The sequence below is a fragment of the Sceloporus undulatus genome, chromosome 7, assembly GCF_019175285.1.
Source record: "Sceloporus undulatus isolate JIND9_A2432 ecotype Alabama chromosome 7, SceUnd_v1.1, whole genome shotgun sequence".
NCBI classification, from domain to species: Eukaryota; Metazoa; Chordata; class Lepidosauria; order Squamata; family Phrynosomatidae; genus Sceloporus; species Sceloporus undulatus.
This window is the reverse complement of record NC_056528.1, coordinates 32,692,118-32,716,462: the sequence shown is the minus strand read 5'-3', so window position 1 is coordinate 32,716,462 and position 24,345 is coordinate 32,692,118. Positions and strand designations below refer to the sequence as shown.

General features: G+C 43.6%; 1 protein-coding gene across 2 annotated transcripts; it reads right to left on the bottom strand.

Annotated features, from left to right (window-relative positions):
• Positions 1 to 452: 452 nt before the first annotated feature.
• FHL1 (four and a half LIM domains 1) lies at positions 453 to 24,104 on the bottom strand. 2 transcript variants are annotated; one of them, XM_042477843.1, is made up of 6 exons: positions 23,955 to 24,104; positions 6,387 to 6,568; positions 5,462 to 5,639; positions 4,117 to 4,286; positions 2,679 to 2,865; positions 453 to 2,031 (listed from the first exon to the last, which is right to left on the bottom strand). In XM_042477843.1, the coding sequence occupies exons 2-6, from the start codon at positions 6,540 to 6,542 to the stop codon at positions 1,877 to 1,879; spliced, it is 846 nt and encodes a 281-aa protein (XP_042333777.1). In that variant the 5' UTR covers positions 6,543 to 6,568; positions 23,955 to 24,104; the 3' UTR covers positions 453 to 1,876. The 2 variants fall into 2 exon arrangements, with proteins under 2 accessions (XP_042333777.1, XP_042333776.1); XM_042477842.1 differs by lacking the exon at positions 23,955 to 24,104 and adding an exon at positions 11,024 to 11,127.
• Positions 24,105 to 24,345: the final 241 nt, after the last annotated feature.

The window sequence follows — 24,345 nt, the reverse complement described above, 5'->3', positions numbered from 1 at the left end:
GTTAAATAAACTTTGCAACTGAAAAGTGTCTGTTTGTGACAGGTTATTCAGGCATCTCCCAGCATATTTCCCTTAATTTAAAAAAAGCCGTTGCCCAAAATATTGCTGCCATTTTCTGGACAGAATACAAATAGACCCTGAAATTTGTAAGGGGCCTAAATCATTGGTGATGTAGTAAACTGAGACCCTTCATTTGAGGATTCCTGGTGGTGCTCCCTTGTTTCCCTTTCTTTGTTTAGGGCTTGAGAGGGAAGAAGAACAGAGAAGACAGCAGAACATGGTCAAAAAGTGAAGTGAGTGATATCACAAAGGTCATTTTTGGTTCTGGAACCAGATGAAGACTGGCCCAAACAACGTATTGGCTGTTTACCAGGAAACTGCAAATGAGGATTGAGTTGCTTTAACATAAGAGCTTAACAAGAATGGTGTCACAAAGAAAGCGGGACGCAGAATCCAGACAAGCAGTAGTTCCTGTTTATTAGAGAAGATGCTCTGGCGTAACACAAGAGTTGTAACCGCACCATCCTTTACTTGTACATGGAACTCGTATTTGCAACAGGCTTCACAAAGAATTCGTCCTGTGCAGGAAATGAATGGCAGAAGTGTACACAAATGGCCATTATTTCCGTCGTAAGGTATAAAAGCTAGTGGTCAGGTGAACTGCTTTTACGATCCAGCAAACTTAAAAGGATTATGGTTGGTTCTTAAATGTACTTAAGGAAGGCTTATTCTAAAGTCAGCAGTGGCCAAGCCGGAAAGTTAAACACTGGTAAAAAGAAGCCATGTATTACATATTCAGCTACATTCTCTGTTTTAATAGTAAATGAAAAGTTTAATATTGTCACATATGAATTATGATGAATGCGTATTTAAGAGAAGCACCAAACCTTTCTCAAAAACCACTAATTGCAGGGTGGAGTCAAATGGCCACTTCTTTTTCACCCCAGATAAGATATAACTATTTTTTCTGTCACACCTAACAATTGTGAAGAGACAGAGTTGTGAAATTTTGCCTACCATGCTCTCAAGGACAGAGAGCCTAACAAGGAAACATCTGAAACTGTAAAGGAAGCCTGGTCTCATAAAACAAGAAAGAATCTCCAAATGGATAGTCCCCCCAAAAAGTGAATTTTGGGGAAGTGAGCACCATGAAATAGAAAAGACCCACTTTCTATAAAAGCTGAGATGAGATTTAATTAGCAAAACTAGAGAAGATTTGTTCTAAAAACGGGGAGGTTCTAGAGTTAGGAAGTAGCATAATCTTTTCAATGGGACAGGAAGGTTTCAAAACAAGGTGCAGAAAATGTTATGCTTCTATGAAAAGGATGTATGGTGGTGGATACCATAAAGGGGCAACAGCGGTTAAAGGAAAATGGCAAATGCACATAAGAAGAAAAACCTGCTTTTACATTTTTTTAAAAAATCCATTTAAAATTATTAATATTTGATGCAAGACCGAAACTCAATTCCAGGGCTTGGTTCAGTGAGGCTAAACCATAAAGGGAAAGCCAAACACTCTTTACAGCAGCCATGTGAGTTCACCCTCATGTTATTGGACACCCACCAGTTAGTACCCTACAAAGGAAGCATATTTGGTTATGCAAGGCCCTAAAAAGATCAGCTGGCCTCAAGGTTGTCAAGAAAGCAAGGTTAGTGGCAGCTGTTTTTATTTAACATCATCTGCAGAAGGAAGGGGATGGAGGGAATAGAGAGGGGATGGAGGGAAAGGGATGGAGGGAATAGAGAGTGCTTTGCACTCTCAAGAAAGCAAACTTGGGGAGGCAAGGACCTAAAATGTAAAATCATACAGCCAAGTAAGAAGTTGGCACAAGGTTCAAAATCAATTCTGTAGAATCAGTGCTTGCTCTTCTCCTTCTTACAGCTTCTTGGCGCAAGCAGGGCAGTAAACTTGCTCAGCATGGTAGACAAAGGGCTTGTTAGCCAGAGGGATGGAGCACTTCTTGCAGTTGAAACAGTAATCGTGCCACGATTGGCCTTCGTGGCTGACCACGTTGGTGCCTTTTCCAAAGCCTGGTCATAAAAATACAAACAGAGGTTGAGCAGCAAGGAAATAGTGGCACCATTTAGCTGTTCAGACTTGTAGAATCTTCTGGAGGGAAAGAAACCTTTTACAGTGGTGTAAAGGCAGTGTTTCTCAACCAGGATTCCCTAAGAGATCATGACTGGGCGGAAAATAAACTTTTTTTACATTGTAGATGTAATAATTTTTATGCAGGGGTTCTCTGAAACCTGAAAATTATTTCAAGGGCTCCTCCAGGGTAAGAAAAGGTTGAGAAAGTCTTGTGTAAGGAATGGTGAGAGCCAGCATAACTTTGTCGTTTCAGCGTTGGACTACAACTCTGAAGACCACAGTTCGAATCTCCATTGAGCCTTGGAAACCCACTGGGTGACTTTGGGCAAATCATGCTCTCAGTTTCAATCTGCATTACAGACATAAATACAGTTTGACACCATTTTAACTGCCATGGCTCCATCCTATATGGAATTTATTATTTAGAAACTTAAGTTCTGAAAAACGGAGTAAACCTGTAGAGGCATATGAAATTGGGGATGATGGGGAGAAAGGGTGTGAGAAGATTTTTGGAGGTCCAAACACCAAAAAGCGGGGGCGGGGGGAATGTTTGGATGCTGCTTTGCCCCAGTTTTGATTCGCTTACCCGTAATGGGGTTCTTGCAGCCGCTGCACTTCTTGGCCACAAAGGACTTGTAGCAATCCACACAGTAGAACTGGTCCTCCACGGCCGTGAAGCGTTGCCCGCCCAGCTTCTTCGTGCAGGTGGCACACACAAAGCACTCGGCGTGGTAAGGACGATCCTGGTAGGCGACTCCGCCAGAGGTGATGGGCTAGCATGGAAAAGTCAGCGACTGGTCAATGTGCCGTCTGTATGCACCTGGTTCAACTTTTCCCACCCCTCCATCCATCAGCTGCATTATCTGCGCATCATCTATACAAGGTTTCTTTCTCCTGTTTAGGCCGTAATTTCAGTCTAGTGTAGTGGTTTGAGCATTTGACTAGGTCTCTGGAGACCAAGGTTCAAATCCCGGCTCGGCCATAGAATGATCTTGAGCAAGTTGCACTCTCTCTGCATCAGAGGATGGCAGTGGGCAACCCCCCTCTGAAGAAATCTTTCCAAGAAACCCTATTATAGGTTCACCTTAGAGTCTCCACAAGTCAGAAAGGACTTGAAGGCACACAGCAACAAACATGATTCGATTCCATAGAAAGATACACTAAGGGCCAGTGTTCAGATGAGCCCTGAGAGCTGATCTACCCAAATTTTTCTTGGTGGTTAAATGGGGATAATAAGCAGTAACCTTTTCTCAAGGGGTTTTGACCCCATGGATAGCAGTACTCAGCCAAAGCCCAAGAACAGGCTAAATCAGCTAAGCTAAAACAAGCAAGCCCTGATTCTCCATACTACCCTGAACACATCTTGAGCTTGACTAATTTCAGAGGCTAAGCCAGGTTAGTACTTATATGGGACACCAAAGGAAAGACAGGATCTTCAAAGTAGGACTTGAAAAATAAAATCCTGCCTGAAATTGTCAGTAGCTTCTGGTGCTACCAGTCAGTTGACAGTACTGGACCTGATTGATTTTAAACTTATTTCAAGGATTTATATCCTGCCTTTCTCCCACAATGGGATTTAGGTGGACCAAGGATCTGACTTAGTACAAGGCTTGGCAGTGATTGTGTGCCTTTTCCAGGTTATGGCAACCCTAAGGGGGTTTGTAGTTGTGGTATCACATGCTGGTCTATGACCATAATAAACACAAACTAGAACTAGTGGTACAATGAGGGTTGTGGTATCATGTGCCTGGTGGCATCCATTTCAATGGAACAGTGAACCCACTGAAAAAAACATGGGGCTTTCTTGGCAAGTCTTGTTCAGGAGTTTGCCTTTGTCTTCCTCTGAGGCTGAGAGAGTGTGACTTGCCTGAAGTCACCCAGTGGGTTTCCATGGCCAAGCGTGACTTTGAACCCTGGTCTCTCGGAGCCGTAGTTCAATGCACACATTTAACTTCCCATTTAGTATAAGGCTGCTCATTCCTATCTTCCTGACACAACCTACCAAGGTGGTTGAGAGGACTTACATTCTTGCACTTCACACAGGTCTTGGCAAATTTATGCTCATGGCAGGTGACGCAGTAGATCTCGTCCCCTTTGGGGAAGAAGCTGGCTGTGCCGATCACCTGCTTGCACTGGTTGCAAGTGAAGCAGTCCTTGTGCCAAACGGTCTTCTTGTACTCCACGTTCTGATCGCCTGCCAAGAGAGAAGAAGGAGCCTATCATCCACAGCAGCAGAAACTGGAATCCAAGCATTTCTGTACCAAGTGGTTTTGCTGAATGTTGGAGACACAACTCTTGCAACCTATGTTTTGTTCAGGATGCAGGTTGTCCTATGATGAGAGCGTTCACCATTATCAAAGGAGACCAAGCCTAGGGAAGTTGGCTTGGTTGAGATATCGTCATGCCTGGCGGCTTCCATCTCAATGGAACAGAAAATCCACTCAAGGTTTTAATCTAAATTTCAAGGAGCTAAATTTATTTGAGGATAAGCTATTGCTCAGTACCATAGATTTTTCCTTTAAACTAGCAACAGAGAAAACCCAATTTGGATCCAGTGCCATGCTGACATGGAAGACCACCAGCAGCCGCCACTGTGGTCCAGAGCAGGACCTTCTCTGTTGTGGCACCCACTATGTAGAGAAGAAACAAAATGCCCAAAAATGGTACAGTGGGCCCTTGGAATCTGATGGGCTTTGTTTCCAGGAAATGCTAAATGGTTCTTGCAGTGTCTTCCAACTCATTCTGTGAAACAGTGTATTTCAAGTAGTATCTGGGGTTGGGGTAGAGGTAGGCTGTCAAAACATGGTTATTTGATGGGGTGGCAGGATAGAGGCGATTTGGGAAGGGCCTAAATACCCTAAAAGCACCAGATCCCTTCTAATCCTGGACACTAAGCAGGGTCAGCCCTGGTCAGTACTTGAATGGGAGATGAATACCAAGATGCTGTAGTAGAGTATATATTTCATAGGAAAGAACTGGCAAGGCCACCTCTCAGTCTTCCTTGCCTAAGAAGGCCCTACAAAATCTGTGGGGTCTCCATAAGTCAACAGCTGACTTGAAGACACATACACACACACACTGCACACAACAGCACCAGATTTGATATTGGAAGCTGAGCAGGGTCAGTCCTGCTTAGTATTGGATGGGAGACCGCGAACACATATTGAATGCTGCAGGCTCTTTTTCAGAGGAAGGCACTTGTTTTTCAACAGGTGAATTGAAGGCCCATACATACACAACAGAGGTATGAGGAGATCAGGGGCAACCCAAGGGCCACCCTGGACCTTCCCAAGAGTCACACAGTTCTCCTCCTTCATCCAAATAACCTCCCCAGAAATGAGGAGCACTAACCTGGGGACCCTTACCTACCTGAAACGATGGGCTTCAGGCAACCTTTGCAGCGGGGTGCCTCCTCATTGGTAGTGCACTTGTTGCACCAGACCTTGTTGTTCTCCTTCAGCATGAAGGGCTCGTTCACCAGGGATGTGTAGCACTTGAAGCAGCGGAAACAGTTCTCGTGCCAGTAGCGGTTCTTGAAATGCAGCTCCTGCGAGAAGAGAAGGGGACGGAAGGAGATATGCATGACCAGAGGCTTCTTCCAATGGGTTAGAATCCCCACCAGATTCTCAAGTGTCCTTGGATGGATCATCGTGGGTTCATGATGCTGTTCATGGGTGCCAGCATAGGCAATGGCAACAGGAGGAGAAAGACCCCGGGTGCAGCAGCCATGAAGGAAGTGATGGAGAAATAGGATGCTCAGAGGCGGCAAACTATCAGCTCATTCCCATTCCAGTTTGCTCTGAAGCAGGATTCGGGGCAAACAACTCTTGTTCCCATTTGAAACCGCTTCTGAACCTCATTGGATCAATTTCAGTAGGAAAGAAGCGGGGCAAACACAAATAACCCAGGGTTACTTGATAGTGCCTTTTTTGCGGTTCTTTTCACAGGAATCGATCCTTAAGCGAGTCAAAAAAGGCTCAGTGCTCTCTGCTGCTTGGTTGGTCTTGTTTTCCTTCTTCTGCCTCTTAGTTTTACGGTTGTGGGTCAGCACAACATGAGGAACTGTATTAAAGGGTCATGACATTAGGAAGGTTGAGAACCACTGTTCTAGGTTCTCCAGTACAACTCTATGGTCAAAGTTGTGGTGGAGGACCTAGAGGTTCCTAGATTTGTTAATAAAATCAGCAAATAATAAAATCCAAAAACGTCAACATTGCAAATGCGGAGGGCCAACTGCAATCCTGGCTAAGATGCATTTTATCATTTCTGGGCACCCGTATGTCCCTCCCCTTACCTTGGTGTCAGCCCCAATCGGTTTCCGGCATTCTGCGCAGGTGTTGGCACAGAACTTCTCGAAGCACTTGACGCAACAGTGGCGGCCTTCCTTCTGGACGTATTTCTTCCCATGCAAAGGGTCACGGCAGTAGTGGCAGTCAAAGCGCTCCGACATGGTGCCCACGGTGTAACTGCTGGGCCCTGCGGGAAGACAAGGATGGAAACGACGCATCATACATTTGGCACGCGACGGACGGATGGAAGGACACCAGCTACATCTGGAGAACATTTACTCATATTGTATATACCTTATATATTTGTATATACCTTTGTCTTTTACAATGGTCATATGCTCAATATCCTTTCTTGATCTTACTATTTCTATTTATTTCTTTATTCCTTTGCATAATTGCATTTTATCCAGTACCTTCCAGTAATAAAAACTTATATCCTTTGCTAACTTAATAGCTAAATTATGGGAAACAAAAGGGAAATAATAGAAAAAGAGATACTTAAGGCAGACTTAGCATTAACTTTTAGCAACTTTGCGTTAGCTTTTCTTTCGGTTGTCTTAATTAATGAACTGCTCAAGAAAGTACAAATATAAAAGGGGGAGATTCCTTGATGCTTTTTGAAAGGGAAACAGATGCACCAGATTTTGCAACTGCAAGAAAACAGGTGGAGTTAAGCACAATGCTGCAAAAACAACACAGAAAAAGGCCAAAGTTTTGACTCTGGGAAAAGTAAATGCTTGGGCTGCGTTTTCATCTTGCTGCCACCAGAGGGCACTGTAAAGCTTCCATTGCTTTCCATTGAAACAGAATGGACCAGAAGACAGAACTTGGACCCCAATGAGAAACACTAACTACAACTCCCAGGATGAGGATGAGGATGAGGATGAGGATGACGACGACGACGACCTTGGGCGACTCACTCTCTCAGCCTTAGAAGAAGAAAGCAGCAGCAAACCTCCTCTAAATAAATGTTGCAAAGAAAATACAGCCCTTCAAAGAACTTGGACCCGATCCCTACTTTGCCTTGCTCCCAAATTCAGATGTTTATCACTCAGGACCCTAGCCAACTCTTTATCAAACTCCAAGAGTAATGCCTTTGTCCCTTTCCATGCGAAACGTGAAAAATGGCATCAGCCTTGGGAAATAAACAGGAAACATTCAATAAATGCTGAACGCACCCAGGAGTCACACGGACGCCATGTTCTTGGACAGAACAAAAGTGTCCATTCCAATACAAAATCCACCCCTTGGAAGATGGGATTTGCGTGGCGTTCGATGCATTTATTAATTTATGTATTAATAAACTATCGTCTATCAAGACATAGTAGAACAGCGAGCAATAAATAGACCAAAGTCTGTTTATTGCTCAAAGTCCAGCATTGTGGGCCAAAGTGGAAAGATCGTGAAATGTGCAGAACTGAGACAAAATTTCTCATCCCAAAACAAGTAAATAAACTCGAAATATCCAAATTATGCTTGTCTGAGGCCAATTATTTGTTGCTTTAGAAACTCAGTGGGGGATGCATCTGTGTTTGTGTAACTTTCTGGTCTTATTTCTGTCTTCTTTTGAAGGAATTCCAGTTGTCCATGAGCCAAAGAGGCCCATGACAGACGACTTGTGCCTGGATATTTATTTATAATTCATTTATTCAACCGGTTTCTCTTTACCGTGATTTAACAAATATTCTCCATAACCTTTTCACAATTAGAAAAAAAAACCCTGTAATTTCAATTTCTTCCTATCTTATGTCTTCATTTGTTGTTGAGCCTCCAAGTCGTTTCCGACTTACGACGAACCTAAGGCAAAACCTGGCCAGATTTGCTCAGAGAAAGTTTGCCATTGCTTTCCTCTGACATTATTTCTCCAGTCCTTTGGGATCAATCCAGACGGTTCCAAAGCATTTTATATTTTCTTAATGTTTTATATATGGGACACCATTTTACTTGCCATTATATTTAATGGGACTTGAGTATCCATGGATTTTGGTGTATACATGGAGGGTCCTGGCACCAAACCCTAGCAGACACCAAGGGCCCAGTGCAATAATAATACCCCATTATATATATTGAGATTTGAGCATCCATGGATTTTGGATGGGGGCCCTTAAACCAAACCCCAGTGGATACCAAAAGGGCCCACTGTAATACTGGATTTTGAGACTGCAGTCTCTGTCCTGTAGATTGCCAATTGCCATGGCTTGCCTTCAGGGACTGAAATTATAAGATTGCACAAAAGCAAAGACCAGAAGACTCAAGCCAAGTGCAGAGGTCCTGGCATGGCCAGGGAGAGTTAAGTAAAAACCAGTGTGCTCATTACTATCTCCTTTCTGCAACCAGTCTAAATATAAGCACATTACCCCATTGTTTTTTTCCTGACTCATTTGCCCTTTAACTGGATTATCCGGAATCTGGTCCTGCTATATAAAGGCTGCTATGTCATGGCAACAGTTTGCAGAAGCGGATTCAGCAAACCAAGGAGAGGCCACAGAGCTGATAAGGAGAGGACTGTACTTTTCAGGATGCATGCTTTTATCTGCAAAGGGCGGCGGAAAAGGCCATAGAGCCACAGACAACAAAAGGACGAACGCCAAAGAGGCTGAAGAGTGAGAGGAGTTATGGAGAAGTTGTAAAAGCTGTTCTAGTCCAGGCAGTTCATCATCATCATCATCATCATCATCATCATCATCATTTATTTCTATGCCGCCTCTCCCATAGGATTGAGGCGGTTTACAACAGTGATGATATATATACAATATAATAATCCCACTATCCCCTCCCTCCCCAACTACATCACAATAAATCCTACATAACAGTAATACGATTTTAAATCATTAAAACAATAAGAGACAGGACAATAGGAATCTTGGGATAATCAGTGAATAGTCCATATCAATGAGCTTTATCAGTGGGGATGACTTCCGGGTGGATTATTCAAGGAAAGCCTGTTATCCACACTGCACCATTAAAGCAGTTTGGTACCACTTTAATTGCCACGGTTCTGTGCTACAGAGTCCTGGGAGTCATAGTTTGGCAAGAGACCTAGACCTCTGTGCCACAGTTTTTCTTTCAGTACTGTGGATACCAAAATCTGTTGGTTTTGAGCATCACTGTGGCTCTAAAATAGGATTTTCTTGGAGAGATTTGTTCAGAGGACGTTTGCTGTTACCTTCCTCTAAAACTGAGAGTGTAGCATGCTGAAGTCACCCAATGGGTTTCTCTGGCTGAACAAGGATTCGAACCCTGGTCTCCCAGAGTCCTAGTCCAATGCTGAAACCACTATAGCAAGATGGTTCTCTCCTCCCCAGGATGTTTTTTGGAAGAGCTACCATCATCAAAGGTCAAATTTGAACCAAATACTCATCTGTTGCGCACAAAAGCGCTATGCGCTTGTTGTCTGGGCACATTTGCATCCTGGCCTATGCCACATTTTGCTTTGGTTGGCAGCGTGATCTATGTCACAGTCTATCCTGGATTTTTAATTTCAATACAATTGCCCTTGGAAATTTGCTTTTTTGGGAGCCAGGGAAGAGAAGTCTCTTGAAATGAAACCAGAGAAAAGGGAAGGTCAGAGACGCAGAGTTTCTTAGGGATGCCCTGTGTCAAGAAGCTAAACCTGAATCCTCAAAGTGGTCCAAGCGACTAGCACTGTAGACTCCTTGGAGATGCTCAGGGCTACTTGTGTATCCTTTCTCCATCCAACACATGGCAGTTAAAACCTACAGTGTGTTTAAGCACAAACGGAGCTAATGCAAATACGCAAACCAACACAAAAGAGCTGTTGGGGGAAAAAAACATGAAGCCAAGATGTCGAAGCTGAGAGCTAAGAAGTGGGGAGGCTATAGTTCAGAGCCCTAGACCCACTTAGTCCCATCAAGCAAGGCCTTCTCTCATTCTCAGTTTACCCGATCTGTAAAATGGGCACAATAATATCAGCACAAGAAGATAGAAAGTGGCCTTATAACCGGGTCAGATGCCCAGTCCACCTATTGATCAGAACTGTCTGCTTTGGTGGACAGCACAGTGGTTCCCAAATTTTGGTCTACCAGGTGTTTTGGACTTCAGCTTCCGGTATTCCTGACTGTCAGCTAAGCTGGCTGGGGCTTCTGGGAGTTGAAGTCCAAAACATTTGCAGGACCAAAGTCTGAGAACCACTGCTCTAACATTTCAGGTAGACCTCTTTCAAACAGCTCCCAAATATCCTTTCAAATCGCTGTGCCGGGCCTTGAACCTGGGATGCTCTGCATACAAAGTCTGCATGGCCTTCTTTCTCCAAGCCTACTTTATGGGACTCAAAAGCTGTTGAAATGCCAGACAGGAAAAAGCAGTGCGCAATTAATAAAATAATCCTCGCATACAAACCCGACACGCTCAAAAACAAAATGTCTATAAGCAAACCACAAATGTCTACTTGCTGAGTACCTCCCTTCAAAGGCATAGGACCAAAAGCCCTCCCTAACTGCTCACGACTTACTAGCAAACCTCCAGTGATCTCTTTTAAGGATGCATTAAATCAAGACCTGTTAGCATGGAAGCAGAAGAATCCTGCTGGATTCAAGCAAACCTGCATTGCATCAGATATCAAGAACAGAGATCCCTCTCCAGCAAAGTTCACCCAAACCAGATGCAGCAGCTTGAGCTTTACCTGAGTGTCTGTGATAAGCCATCCTGCCAAGACAAATGTGCAACTACTTTAGATCAGGGAGCTCAGCTGATAAGGAAAGGTCCCACTTTTGACTGTGGACATATAGTTAAGGGAGGCTATTAATACAGGGGGAGGACTAGGGATGGCGATGTCCAGCCCCCTTCCCCACGACCCATGGACCTCATCCCACTCCAAACATCTTACCATTTTTGGCGATCTCAGGGGAGAAGAATAGGACGGAGGGAATGTACCACCGGCAACATATAAATACCTGCCCAGCTACTTCAGCCTCCAAAAGTGTCCAAATGCTGGGGAGCCCTTCTAAGACCTTTAAACCTCTCGTTGGAGCATGAAATGGCTTTGGCTGGAGAAGCCATTTCTACTCTTAAGGCAGCTGCTTTGCTTATCCATAAGTTTCAATAGCATTCTTATTAAGCAGACTTGTTCAGCCGTGTTGGGTAGATTATGAGGATGAACTGAATGTTGTTGTGCTGAAATGCAACTAGGCACTGAAAGATTTGGAGAGATTTCATGCTAAAGATTAATGACAGTCACCCTGGAGTCTAAAGTTCACCTGCTTTAATCCATGTTTCATAGAACTGCACTAAACCATGGGTTGCTGTGACATCTGAACCAATCCTGATTTGTTGTGATGTCTAACCCAGCTTTCTCTGATGAACCATGTTTCGTGCGGTTCAAATGCCACTGCTGTGATTTGTTGTGTGGTCTGACCAACTTCATCGGACAATGACTAGTAACTGGCTGTCAAATCGGTATCTATGGCTTGAAGCTCACTTGCAAACTATGCTATATTTGAAGTAACATCACGGTTTGAGATGTTGCTTGGACCTTGGATGCCATTGCTTGAATCTCATTATCATTTTGCCTGAAATCAGAGAAGGTCCAGGGCTTCTCACAGTACTTGTCCAGAGCTGCATATTCAAGGGAATATCTGATATGGACATCTTTAAGGGAAAGCTGCCCAACCATACGCTGATCTCTTCCCTGAGGAACATCTGAGAAACTTGCAAGGAACATCTAATTCCACCAAAATGCTCTCTGAGTGGATCAATTTAGCCAAACCAAACTTTTCCAACCTGATACTCCTCAGGTGTGTTGGATTACAGATCCTATAATCCTCAGCCAGTACAGCCATTGTCTGGGGATGATGGAGAGTGTAACTCAACATGTGAAGAACACCAGGCTGGAGAAGCTTGGATGAACCTAATTTGGGGGTTGCAGATGTTAAATAGAGTGGTTAGAGCATTGGACTATGACTCCACTGTCTGAATCCTGGTTCGGACCTGGAAACCCACTGAGTGATCTTGGTCATGTCACACTCTCTCAGCCTCAGAGGATGTCAATGGCAGACACTCTCTGAAGAAACCTAAAAGAAAACCCCATGATACGTTTGCCTTAGGGTCCCCATAAGTTGGAAACAACTTGAAGGTATACGACAAGATGTTGAACGTTTCCTCCTTTGCATTTCTTGTCTTAGCTCAATAAACAAGTCGTTTTCTGTAAAGGTTAAGTCTTCACTCGTTCATGCGTTAGATAGACGTGTGATGAGTAAGCATTGAGGAGGGGGGCATTTTCCCCCTGAGCACTTTCTCAACCTAAACAAACTTGCCATAAAAAGGAAGACGTGGGTCTCACATTTCCCTGTCACTCAGCGCCAGAGAAACATCAACTTTAAAAAGAGTCCCCGGCGTAGATGAACTATTAGTCACTATCAAAACTCAACAGCGATAAACAGAGAGTGAGAAGGGCACCAGATCTATCATTTTGGAGTGATCGTTCCACATATAAATCCCTTCCCAGCAGGCAGCCATGGTTGAAAGGCCAATAAGTACAGTTTGGGATATTAATAATATGCTGATGCAGATATAATAATAGGCACAGTGGATCCTCAAACACTTTGGGTTTCCTTTTGGAAGGAAAAGCTGGTGGAAAGCATTTCCCTCTGTCAACTTTTAGACTGGAAAGTCTTTGGAGCAAGGACCCAAAAACACTAATATAAATATATGTTTCTTAGCTGTGCTCAAAATGGCATTTTGAATTTCCTCCTGGATGGAAGGTTGAGATATAGGGCATGTCCTGGAAAAGTGTGATATACTGAAAGATGAAGATGGTGGGTCCATCTATGCCAGGATAGTCAAAGTCATACCTATCCCAGTTTGGCAGAGACAGCCCCGATTCATCCTCTTTCATCCCATGTTTCCATATGCTTTTAAAATGTTCCACTTTCTCCTCTTCCCATTTCCCCCATCTTCTCAGCATACTTCAGTTGATTGAGACTGAGTTCAAAATGCAAAAATAATTCACATTCAATTCACTCAGAGAGGAAAGGCAGGATCTTGTCCTTCCCTGTAGGCTCAGGCAAAAGGGATCTGCTGCAGCCTTTCTTAAGTTTGTCTGTTCTTCTGCATTAACAGCTTTTGCTTTCTGATGTTGCTTGGCTAGACATGTCCCAGTTTTATCTATGAAATGTTGGAGGTCATCCAAAGCACAGGCCACATGTGAACCGTTTTTATGGTTGCCAGAGCCCATGAGGAGTAAAAATATTACCATCAAAAGGTGGAGATATATTCACTACATTTTTGCCTTCTTGGGTTCAGTAAAGTCCTTTTTTTTAAAAGAGGAAGGGAATAGGAAGTGACTTTTGGAGTCACTTCATGTTGTTACAAATATAAATCTCTCTCTGGACCCTTATTATTATTATTATTATTATTATTATTATTATTTGGTAGGAGTTGTACCATTTCAACATCTCCTGTAGGATCAGTGTGACCGCCCAATTTCAAACAGTTGCCCACCTCTGATCTATACTCTGCTGTGCATCAAGAGCTAATGCAACAAATCGCATACAAGGGCAGCATCCACACCTGCAGAAATAATCCAGTTTGAGACCACTTTAACTGCCACGGCTCTATCCTATGGGATCCTGGGACTGTGAGTTTTTTGTGGCCCCAGTGCAAGAAGACAAAATATCTTACAGAACTGCAGACTACAGAATTCCATAGCATTTTGTCATGGCACTTAAAGTTGTGTCAAATTGGATTATTTCTGCGGTGCGGATGCATTCTAAGATCTGGCTGGGCACCAAGTTGCTGACCAATGTTTTAGAGGCACAGATGGACCTTGGAGAGCAAAGAGGAAAGCCATCAGCCAAAAAGAGCCTAGAAAGTCTCTTGCGTTGTTCCCCCCCCCCCCCCCCCCGCAGAAGTCTCCTTTTTGTATATCTGCTCCCACTGCTGGATCTGGAAGCATTCCAGCATTAACCCAAATCAATGCACCGAAGACCAAAATAGAAGAGAAAAGAAGGAAGAGGGAAAGTTGTGACCCGTGGGATGCAAAGCTGCTGTTGATTTACACCTTGGTTTCTATCAGCACCCTGTCAGAGATGTTTGGTCTTCGGGAACAGGTGGGACCATCCCAAGCCAAGAATAAAGGCAGCGTGGTGGATGGGTGGGTTACAAGGTTAACAGAAGGGAGCAGATGGCCTCTGTGTAAAAAGAAACCAGGATCCCTGCGTTGGATGGAGGAAGGAGCCAGGCAATGTATGCACTAAGCTACACAAGGAGACAAGAGGGTCGTGGACAGAGATACGGAGCACTTACTCTTTCCCATGCACTCAAAGCCTTTCACATTTCCACAAGCTACAAAGTTTGCTGAATGACACTTGGAGGAAGGTCACAACCTCACTACCTAACCTACCTCCTCCAGGTTGTTGGGTGAAGAATCCTAAGCCCCTTGGAAGAAATGCAGGATTAAAAATGACACAATAGATCGATAGATCAATAGATAGAGCCCTTGGTATCCACTGGAGTTTGGTTCCAGGACCCTCTGTGGATACCATGGGTGCTCACGTCCCCTTATGTACAATGATATTATTATTATTATTGTTGTTGTTGTTGTTGCTACAGTGGGCCCTTGGTATCAACTGGAGTTTAGTTCCAGTACCTCAGTGGATACCAAAATGCATAAATGCCCAAATCCCATTATATACAATGGTGTATTATTATTATTACTACTACTACTGCTGCTACTACTACTACTAAGTGGGCCCTTGGTATCCTCTGCAGTTTGGTTCCTGGATCCTCAAGTCCCCTTATACACAATGGCACAGTAAAATGGTGACCCTTTTATGAATATATATATATATATATATATATATATATATATATCGATCTTTTCAAGCCATGGAGACTTAAATCCATGGATAAAGAATCCATGGATACAGAGGACTGACTGTAGATATATATATACCGGATAGATTTATCGTTGGTGTCAGTGTTGTGTTCCTTCAAGACATTTCCAACTTATGGTGACCCTGGACTTTGAGGATGGCACTGGCAAACCCTTTCCAAAGAAACTTGCCAAGGAAACCCTATGACTGGGAGGCACACAACAACAAGAACAACTCTCACAGTCCTAGCCTATCACTCAAATCATGACACCACACTGACTTTCCTTGGCACCCATACCTCAGCAAAATAGATGCACAAAAGGCTGCTGAGAAACAGGATAGAAACCAATTGTTTCGGGTTGTAACCTAACCTAAGACGAGAGGAATCCTAAGCCTAATGCCAAGTCTAGAGCCCTGTTTGGCCCACTGGGCATCTTGGTTTACAAATCCTACAATGCCCAACGACACAGAGAGGCCAACAGTTGTGTCTTTGGAAAAAATGGAGTTGTCAGTACAGATATCACAAAAGGAATTCTGGAACAATGGCCACCTGTTCTCTCTAAGACTGCTACCGAAGTCGCTCAAGGGAATATTTGGAGGATGCTCATGAATGATCAATTGTCACAAAAACATCTGTCATTCTTCCAAAAAAGACAGACAACGCTTTTCACTAGCTCTTAGCAGCAGGGCCCTATGGAAAGGGATTAAGTGCAAAGGTTATTGTGCCAACCGTCCGGATGAGGTCTGGCATCTTTGGCATGAAACATGAGCCAAAACATGTCCTAAAATAAGTCGCTGGGCCTTGGTCCACTGTCAGCCCCAAGGACATGCCACAATTTCATTCCAACTTGAAGAAGCACCTTAATCCTTTTGTCACCCAGCCAGCGATAAGGATTTAATTTCCATGGCGTTTGGATGGCAACACAGAAAGATGGAGCAACAAGGTCAAGAGCGCTGGCTCTTGCATTCGTCACCGCTCCTCGGAATAGTGTCAGTTCTCTGAGCCGAATAATGCATTAAGAATGGAAATTAATCGAGTCCTCCTGAACTCAACCTTTTGCATGATCTGAACCACTAGAGAGCTCAGTAATAAAGTCTTGCAAGCTGAAATGGATTCATTGGCCTGTATTCAGTATAGTTTACTTGACTAAGTACAAAACTTGGTATTTACACTTAGGTTGACATCACTTACTTAGCTAAGCAATGTCAACCTAAGAGTAAATATAAATTCGGGTTAGATCTGGTTCATAAATATGCATTCTAGAGCAGAAGTAGTATTGTCTGAAACAGAGATGTAAACACTGAGGTTTTCAAAATGAAGTGTGTACACACACACACACACACACACACACGCATCTACACTATATTATTATTATTATTATTATTATTATTATTATTATGATTATTATTATTATTATTATTATTATTATTATTATCCCTTCTCCCAGGCCTGGGACTCAGAGTGGCTTACAACATTAAAAAAAAGCATACAGAATTAATGCAGTTTGACCCTGCTTTAACTGCCACAGCTCAATGGAATTCTGGGATTTGTAGTTCTGCAAGCTATTTAGCCTTCAGCTCTGGTGCCACGACAAACCTTTTAAGCCAGAAGGGTATCCATAAATGAAAACAATAATTTTTAAAAAATGAAAATTCACACATACACGCACACACACATACTCAGTGCCATTGTGTAGCTTTAACTGCAGGCCAGGAAATGCCAGGTTTGAATCTGTTGCAGACCTATGCAATAAATCACATTTTATTTTTACTCATCAGCGCAGCAGGCTGGCATGCTCCAGCATAGAAAAGTCCAGGGTAGAAAAGCTGGGCAAGCAGCCAGGGGCAGAAAGACCTTTCAAAAGGTCTCCGTGCCCAATTTGCGTGCCACTTTTGTCCGGCTCTGAACGTGCCGTCCTAGTTCGCCATGTCAACCAAGAGGAGAGCCCTCCGACATCTCTTCCCTTTTATGGTGCCTTATAGAAAAAGTACCGGAGGACTCGGTCTTGTCTCCTTTTAAGATCCTAAAATGCATTTTATTGCAAACTGAATTTTCTGTACAGTGGGAGCAGAGAGCTGGGGAAGGAGGGAAGGAAAAGAGTGTTGTGTTTATAGACCTGAATTAAGGATCTTTGGGTTCTTAAAAGATGCAGGCATAATTTAGTTAACAAAGAAGTTCCTTTTTGCAAAGGCTTTTTGCACCCACACATCCCCTTTGCATCCCCTTTGCTCCTCCTCTGCCCAGATAGAGGTGTTTTAGCAGCATTGGCATTGGGAGGATGGTGAAGGAGAACTGGAGGAACACAGACTTTGGGTCTTGCGTTGCAGCAATGCAATAAAAATTAATTTGGGGGAAAATGGGATTCTACTCTACCCAACCCTATTATAATCGATGTGTGCCCCATTTACCAAGACAAGGTAAATGGGGGCAGCCACCAAATTCCCTAAATAGATATTCATGAACAGTCAAATAGAAGGAAAAAGCAGAAAACCCACCCTTTCTAGTTCTCTCCAGCATGTTGTTATCATTGTTATTGTTATTATTATTATTCTATTTATTTATATCCCACCCTTCTCCCAAGACTAGGACTCAGGGCAGCTTACAACATTAAAAAAACACCATCCAGTTAAAAACATACAAAAACAATACGTTAAAATAGGATTAAATTACTGCGATAATTAAAACAAACCACATCGATCCAGCAATAAAGAGCCATTGCTGATTTATCGGTGACCCTAAAGCCTATCATAGGGTTTTCTATGGAGAGGTTGTTCAGAGACGGGGTTGCCCTTGCCTTCCTCTGAGGCTGAGAGTTAGTGGTTTCCAGAGACGAGACGGGATTCGAACCCTGGTCTCCCAGTGTCCTAGTACAACACTCAAGCCGCTACACCACACTGGCTCTCATTACAGAGAGAAAAACACAAATCGCCCTCTCACAGCAGACCAAGGTTGCACCTGCACTGCCAAAATACTCCGGTTTGACCCCACTTAACTGCCACAGTTGAATGCTATGGAATTCTGGAAATTGCAGTTTGTTGTGGCTTTGTTACACACAAACTGCAATTTTCCTAGAACTCCATTGCATTGAGCCACAGCAGTTAAAGTGGTGTCAAACTGGATTATTTCTGCAGTGTGGATGCAGCCCAAGCTGTTTGGGGGCACCACTAGATTGCAAATGATGGAGACCTTCCCACATTGAATCCATCATGGGTCCCCAGAACTTTGCCTTCATCCTCGGTGCCTCCACTTGCGCCTCCAGCCACATCGCTGCTGCTCATGTGGGCAACCCAGTGTCTTCTGCCCTAGGCCTGGTTGCACATCTGTTCTCAGTGATGGAGGAGTGGAAGGATGTTGTGGTTGCTAGGGAACAAAATACCTGAGATACCTTGGCGGTTGCTTAGCAACCAAACCTGAATTCCGTCCCTAGGACAAGACTTGAGGAAGGCTGCAGCCACTTCAGAATTGATGCAGTTTGGCACCGCTTTAACTGCCATGGCTCCATCCTATGGAATCCTGAGATTTGTAGTTTGTTGCAGCACCAGAACAATCTGACAAAGAATCAAAGTATCTCACAAGACTACACATCCCAGAATTACATAGATTGGACCCATGGCATCCAAAGCAGTATCAAACTACATTAATTCTGCAGTGCAGATGTGACTGAAATCACTGGCACAAACAATATAGCATGTTGTGTGTGTTGGGTGCCTTGGTTTCCGACTTATGGCGACCCCAATGCAAACCTATCATGGGGTTTTCTTGGCAAGATTTGCTCGGAGGAGGTTTGCCATTGCCTTCCCCTGAGGCTGAGAGAGTGTGACTTAGCTAAGGTGACCCAGTGGGTTTCGTGGCCGAGCTGGGATTCGAACCATGGTCTCCAGAGTTGTAGTCTGACACTCAGACCACTATGCCACTATGCACACTGCAGAAATAATCCAGTTTGACACTACTTTAAACTACCATGGCTCAATGCTATAGGAGTCTAGCAATTGTAGTTTTTTGAGACATTTAGCCTTCTCTGTCTGGTGCGACAACAAACTACAAATCCCAGGATTCCATAGCATTGAGCCATGGCTGTCCAACTGGATTATTTCTGCAGTGCGGATGTAGCCATAGACCGTGATAGAGAATTCCAGCCTAGATTTTTAAAGCTTACTTTAAAGAGAAAAGCCAAATCTGAAAACGTTATTCCTTTATTCTTCCACGTCCCAGAAGCAGATTGGGTTACCCTTCTGTTTCCTCATTTTATATGTGATACTTCTTCTCTCTTTGCTCTTCTGGCACCACTTTTGTTTGGGTGACTAAAAAATTCCCAGACTTTATCTGTGAGCTAAAAACTTTGGCCTCCATAACATGTCAAAACAATCTGCAGGGAACATGTTGAGGAGAGAGGAATGACATTGGCCAGTGCCAGTTATTGCATTTTTAAAAAGAAATGCAATAATAGCAGAAGTTCATATATTATTATTATTATTTCCCCCCCGAAGAGAAAAACAATCCAACCTGAAGTCCTGCATATTTTTAGGACGGTCTGCAGATCGAGTTACTTTGCTGTCTGGCAGCAATTTGGTTTGTCGTTCTCTCATTATCAAGCTGCTCATTAACTCCAATGTACAAGGAACAGGTTTATGGTTTACATTAGTATTTGGCGATCGCCCCGGTCGGAAAAATAAAAACTAAATGAAATTAAAATGACTCATTTGTTTCAAATGGGTTTATTCTTCCACTCATTGGGCATCAAGAAAAGATACACAGAGAAAATCTTGCCAGGCATGATGAGGATGCAACCAAGTTGGGCGTGAATGGTTGCTGTTGTCTGGCTTCAAGACATTTCTGACTTACGGTGACCCTAAAGGAAACCTATTGCAAGATTTTCATGGCCAGATTTGTTCAGAGGAGGTTTGCCCTTGCCTCCAAGGGAAGCTGAGAGAGTGTGAGTTGCCCAAGGATTGCCAATGGATTCCTATGGCTGGACAGGGAATCGAACCCTGGTCTCCGGAGTCGTAGTCCTAACGCAAACCACTGCACCAAAACATGAAGACTTCTTGAGAAATTCAGTGTTCCCTCCCAACATAGGCACCTGTGGCTTCACAAAGGGAGACATGCTGGATTACAAGGAAACATCTTCTTTGAATTGAAAATGGTCATTACATTTCCTTGACTTGGAAAATCTGCCAGTGATCCCATGGCCAAAAGAAGGCGGAGATGCCAGGGTGCAGATAGCCCTATCTACCATCTGACCAGAAACAGAAAATGCAGGCCTATGACTAACATCTTCAATTTCTTTCTCCTGTTTGCCTGATGAAGAGGAAGGCACTGTGGCTTCGAAAGCTTGCAACATGTAATTGTGCATTTTGGTTGGTCCAATAAAGGTATCATTGGATGTTATTGGATTTGCCAGCCTAGTGTTTGCCACAAATGGCAGCCCAACTGGGCAAACATCCCAAAGCCCTTTGTTGCTGTTATCTCTTAGACCTCAGAAAGAACAAAGGCAAGCCTTTACACTTCCTGAGCAAATAAGGTTCACAGAAGTTATGAGTTGCAAAATAAATATTGTATGCAGTGAGATCATGTAGCACCTCTTAGACTAACTAAAGAAAGAAGTTGGCAGCATGAGACTTTCTAGACTTCAAGTCGTTTCAGAGCATGCAATCCCATAGCATACAATACAAAACGAAAGCATGCTAGCTGGGGGATTCTGGGATTTGTAGTCCCCCCAAAAAGAACTTTTAACAGCTCTTCCAGTTATCTCACCAAAGCACACAGTTTGAGGATCGGTGCAAACAGCGACTCTTATCGAGGCTGGAAATATCTCCAGATGTCTAGTTGCCCAGACGGCTACGTATCTGAGGTTGGCCCAATGGAATTTAAATGATTAGCTCTACCCCGAACAAATCTGGCGCCATATAATTTTATACTGGCTGTCAGGAATTTGAAATATTTTCCCACCCCTTAAATCATGTTTATAATTAGACAAGAGGAGCGGGCATCATTCATGGCAAAAAAAAAAAGGAGATGGGAGCAAACTGTGACCCTCTTTATTCTCCCAGGGATGCGTGAATGGATCAAGTGACAGCCACCGAAATGTGTTCAGATATCTTCTTCTGAAAATCAAATATGCCTTCCCACACATAGGGAAGTCTAATGTTTTATTCCTTGCCACAGCAGCTGTCAGATCCAGCATTAAAGGATGAATCCGTCCCAGCTTTTAGTCAGAATTTGGAAATGGAGCTGTCCATGGCGCTGGATCCATTTTGGGGGATCTGGTGCAGACCATTGAATAGGATGTTTTTAAAGTTTGGTCTAAGACCTGGACCAGATTCATTACAATAACCCAAGCAATTCTTAGCATCTTTTTAAAAACATTTTTGTTGCTATAGTTTTTGGTAGGTTTTTGTTGCTGTTGGTGTGTGCCTTCAAGTCTTTTCTGACTTATGGCAACCCATGGGATTTTCTGGGCAAGTTTCTTCAGACCGGGTTTACCATTGTCGTCCTCTGAGGCTGGCAAGTGTGTGACTCGCCCAAAGTTGCCAAGGGTTTACATGGCCAAGCCAAGATTCGAACCCTGGTCTCCCAGAGTCCTAGTCCAATGCTCAAACCACTTCACCGTGCCAGCATTTGGGCCAATATTATTCATGCTATCTTCTAGGCCCAAACTGAGTTCTACAAGTTTGAGGCTGAGAGAGTGTGGCTTGCCCAAGGTCACCCAATGGGTTTACATGACCGAGACAGAATTCGAACCCTGATCTCCTAGTCCAACGCTCAGTCTGCTACGCCAAGCCAGCTATTGACGTTATCAGACAAGGGAAATTGGAAGTATAATCCAATGGCAATCCGAATGCAATTATGGGTTTTAGCGTTATTGCGTGATAGACTACCAGACGCAATTTTGGGCAATGTGAAGTCAGTCAGAACGCAATCATGGGGTTTCATGTTATTGCATGAGAGGTGATCACACACAATTTAGGGCAATGGCAAGCTATTTTCAGGCAATGGGAAGTCAGTTTGAACGCAATTCAAATTTATGTAAATTTGCTGAACTAGAGAATTCACGTGAATGCGTTCCGGCCCCATTTTCTTTTCATTTGAAATCAAGAGAAATTCGTCCCGTGTGATAAACTCCAAAGTAAACAGTTACAGTATTTAATGTGGAGAGATCTTGTAGCACCTTTGAAACTAACTGAAATAAAGTAGTTGGCAGCATGAGCTTTCATCATTTCAGCTAGTCTCAGAGGTGCCACAAAATCTCTCTACGTACTGATTCTGCAGACTAAGACGGCTATATCTTTCAATTCTTACAGTATTTAAAATATCCTTTTACAGGCAATTTTATCCACGTTGTTGAGTGCCTTCAAATCTTTTTCCAACTTAAGTTGAGACTTCGTCCTTCCCATAGTGCAGAACTGAGGCGGGTGTAAAGTTGCGACTAGGAGGTGGTGGATTTGTGCCAGGAACAACACAATCCAAACTCGGGGTTTTTTGCAAAGCTGCATAGCTGAGCCTCTTCCCTGCTAAGTTCATAAGACAGCTGCCACTTCTCTGGATGCGCAATGCTCATAAACCACAAGAATGTTTCGGGGCGGAGAGCACCCCTGTGCAAACTTTTATGGCAACAGCAAAACACAAGACACCGAAGGGCGGCTCAAGTTTATAAAGCTAAAAAGGTCCTGGGTTTCTTTCACAGAACTTGGTCCATCTTGATCAGTATTGCCTCCTCTGACCAGCATTGCATATGGCCAGCTTCGGATCTTTTTAATATTGTAACAGTTCAATACCATTTTAATTGTCAATTTTGTAAAGTTTTTAATTGTACTGTGTTTTTTAGACCGTGAGCCGCTTTGGGTCCCAATCTTGGGCCAAAAGCAGGATCAAAATAAATGTCATCATCATCCTCACCATCATCATCCTGAATATGAAAAGTGATTCATGCTCATCATTAAAGCTCTTTTATTAACATCCTTAATTTTGTGGGGATTTCTATCCCTTGGAAGGGAGGAATTCTGTTTGAAGGAAGATTCTTTTGTCCCTCTTCAAAAACCCAAATCAGAACCTCATTCTGTGAAATCACACATCATGAAGCCCAGTCACACTCATGACAGATTTCATTGAACACCCAAAGAGGAACTTGGAAAATAAATCCACCAAAGCACATCTGGGTTGAAAAAGCGTAAGTCATGAAAGGCAAAGAAGATGGCATACCCTTGTTGTGATGCTCTGCAGGCAAACATGCCCCTCAGTGGAAGCAGATGCATGCCACACTAAGATGGCCAAGGACAAAAGCCCAGCACAGAATGATCTCAGCTCCCATTGTCAAAGAAACCCAAAATGTCTAGCCATCACAGCTGAGGGAAAGCTAAAGTGGCACATTTATTTGCCAGCACTGAACTCACCCTGACACACACAGCGCAAATGTTGCCTCCCGACCGTTGTCTCTTTCAGAGCCCCTGTTGTGTGTCAGGATGTGGTTCAGGAAAGTAGCAGAAACCCAAATTCCTCTCTCCACTTGAGAAAAAGTTTTTTAAAATCATAAAAAGCAAACAAACCATTCTCCCCATCACGGCTTTGCAAGAAGCTCTTGTGCCTTTGGGCTGCTGCAAAAAATATGCATGGCTAAGAAAAGTCTTGTATGGTTAACAGAAGTTGCAAGGCATTTATGAAGCATGAGGAGATTTTTCCACACTTCAGGATGAAAGCTGTCCCCATGGAGAGATGCTAGAGGGAGAAAGGAGAAGGATACTCACTCTGGATTTATCTTCGGTGCCAGTGCCTGGATGCCCAGCGGAGATCTTCTGGAACAGCTGCTGTTGCTGAGTGCTGGCAGCAAAGGAGAAAGTGTGAGCTGGAAGGAAGCTGGAAGGAAAGAGAGAGTTTGCCGTCGGGTGGAGCTCAGGAGGACTTGGAGGCAGGCCCAGAGGACAAAGGCAGGCAGGATTCAGATGGATCCAAGTCAGCCCCAAAGGATGCCACCAAAGATAGGAAGCCACTGGCCACAGTGAATTATGATGATGTACATCCAGGTACTGACAAGCGTGCTCTAATAATGTGCAATGCACATCAATGCTCCTTGAGCATCAGGCCATGGGGCATGAGTCGCTGTACCATTGCACAATGGATGCAAAATGTTGTACAGTC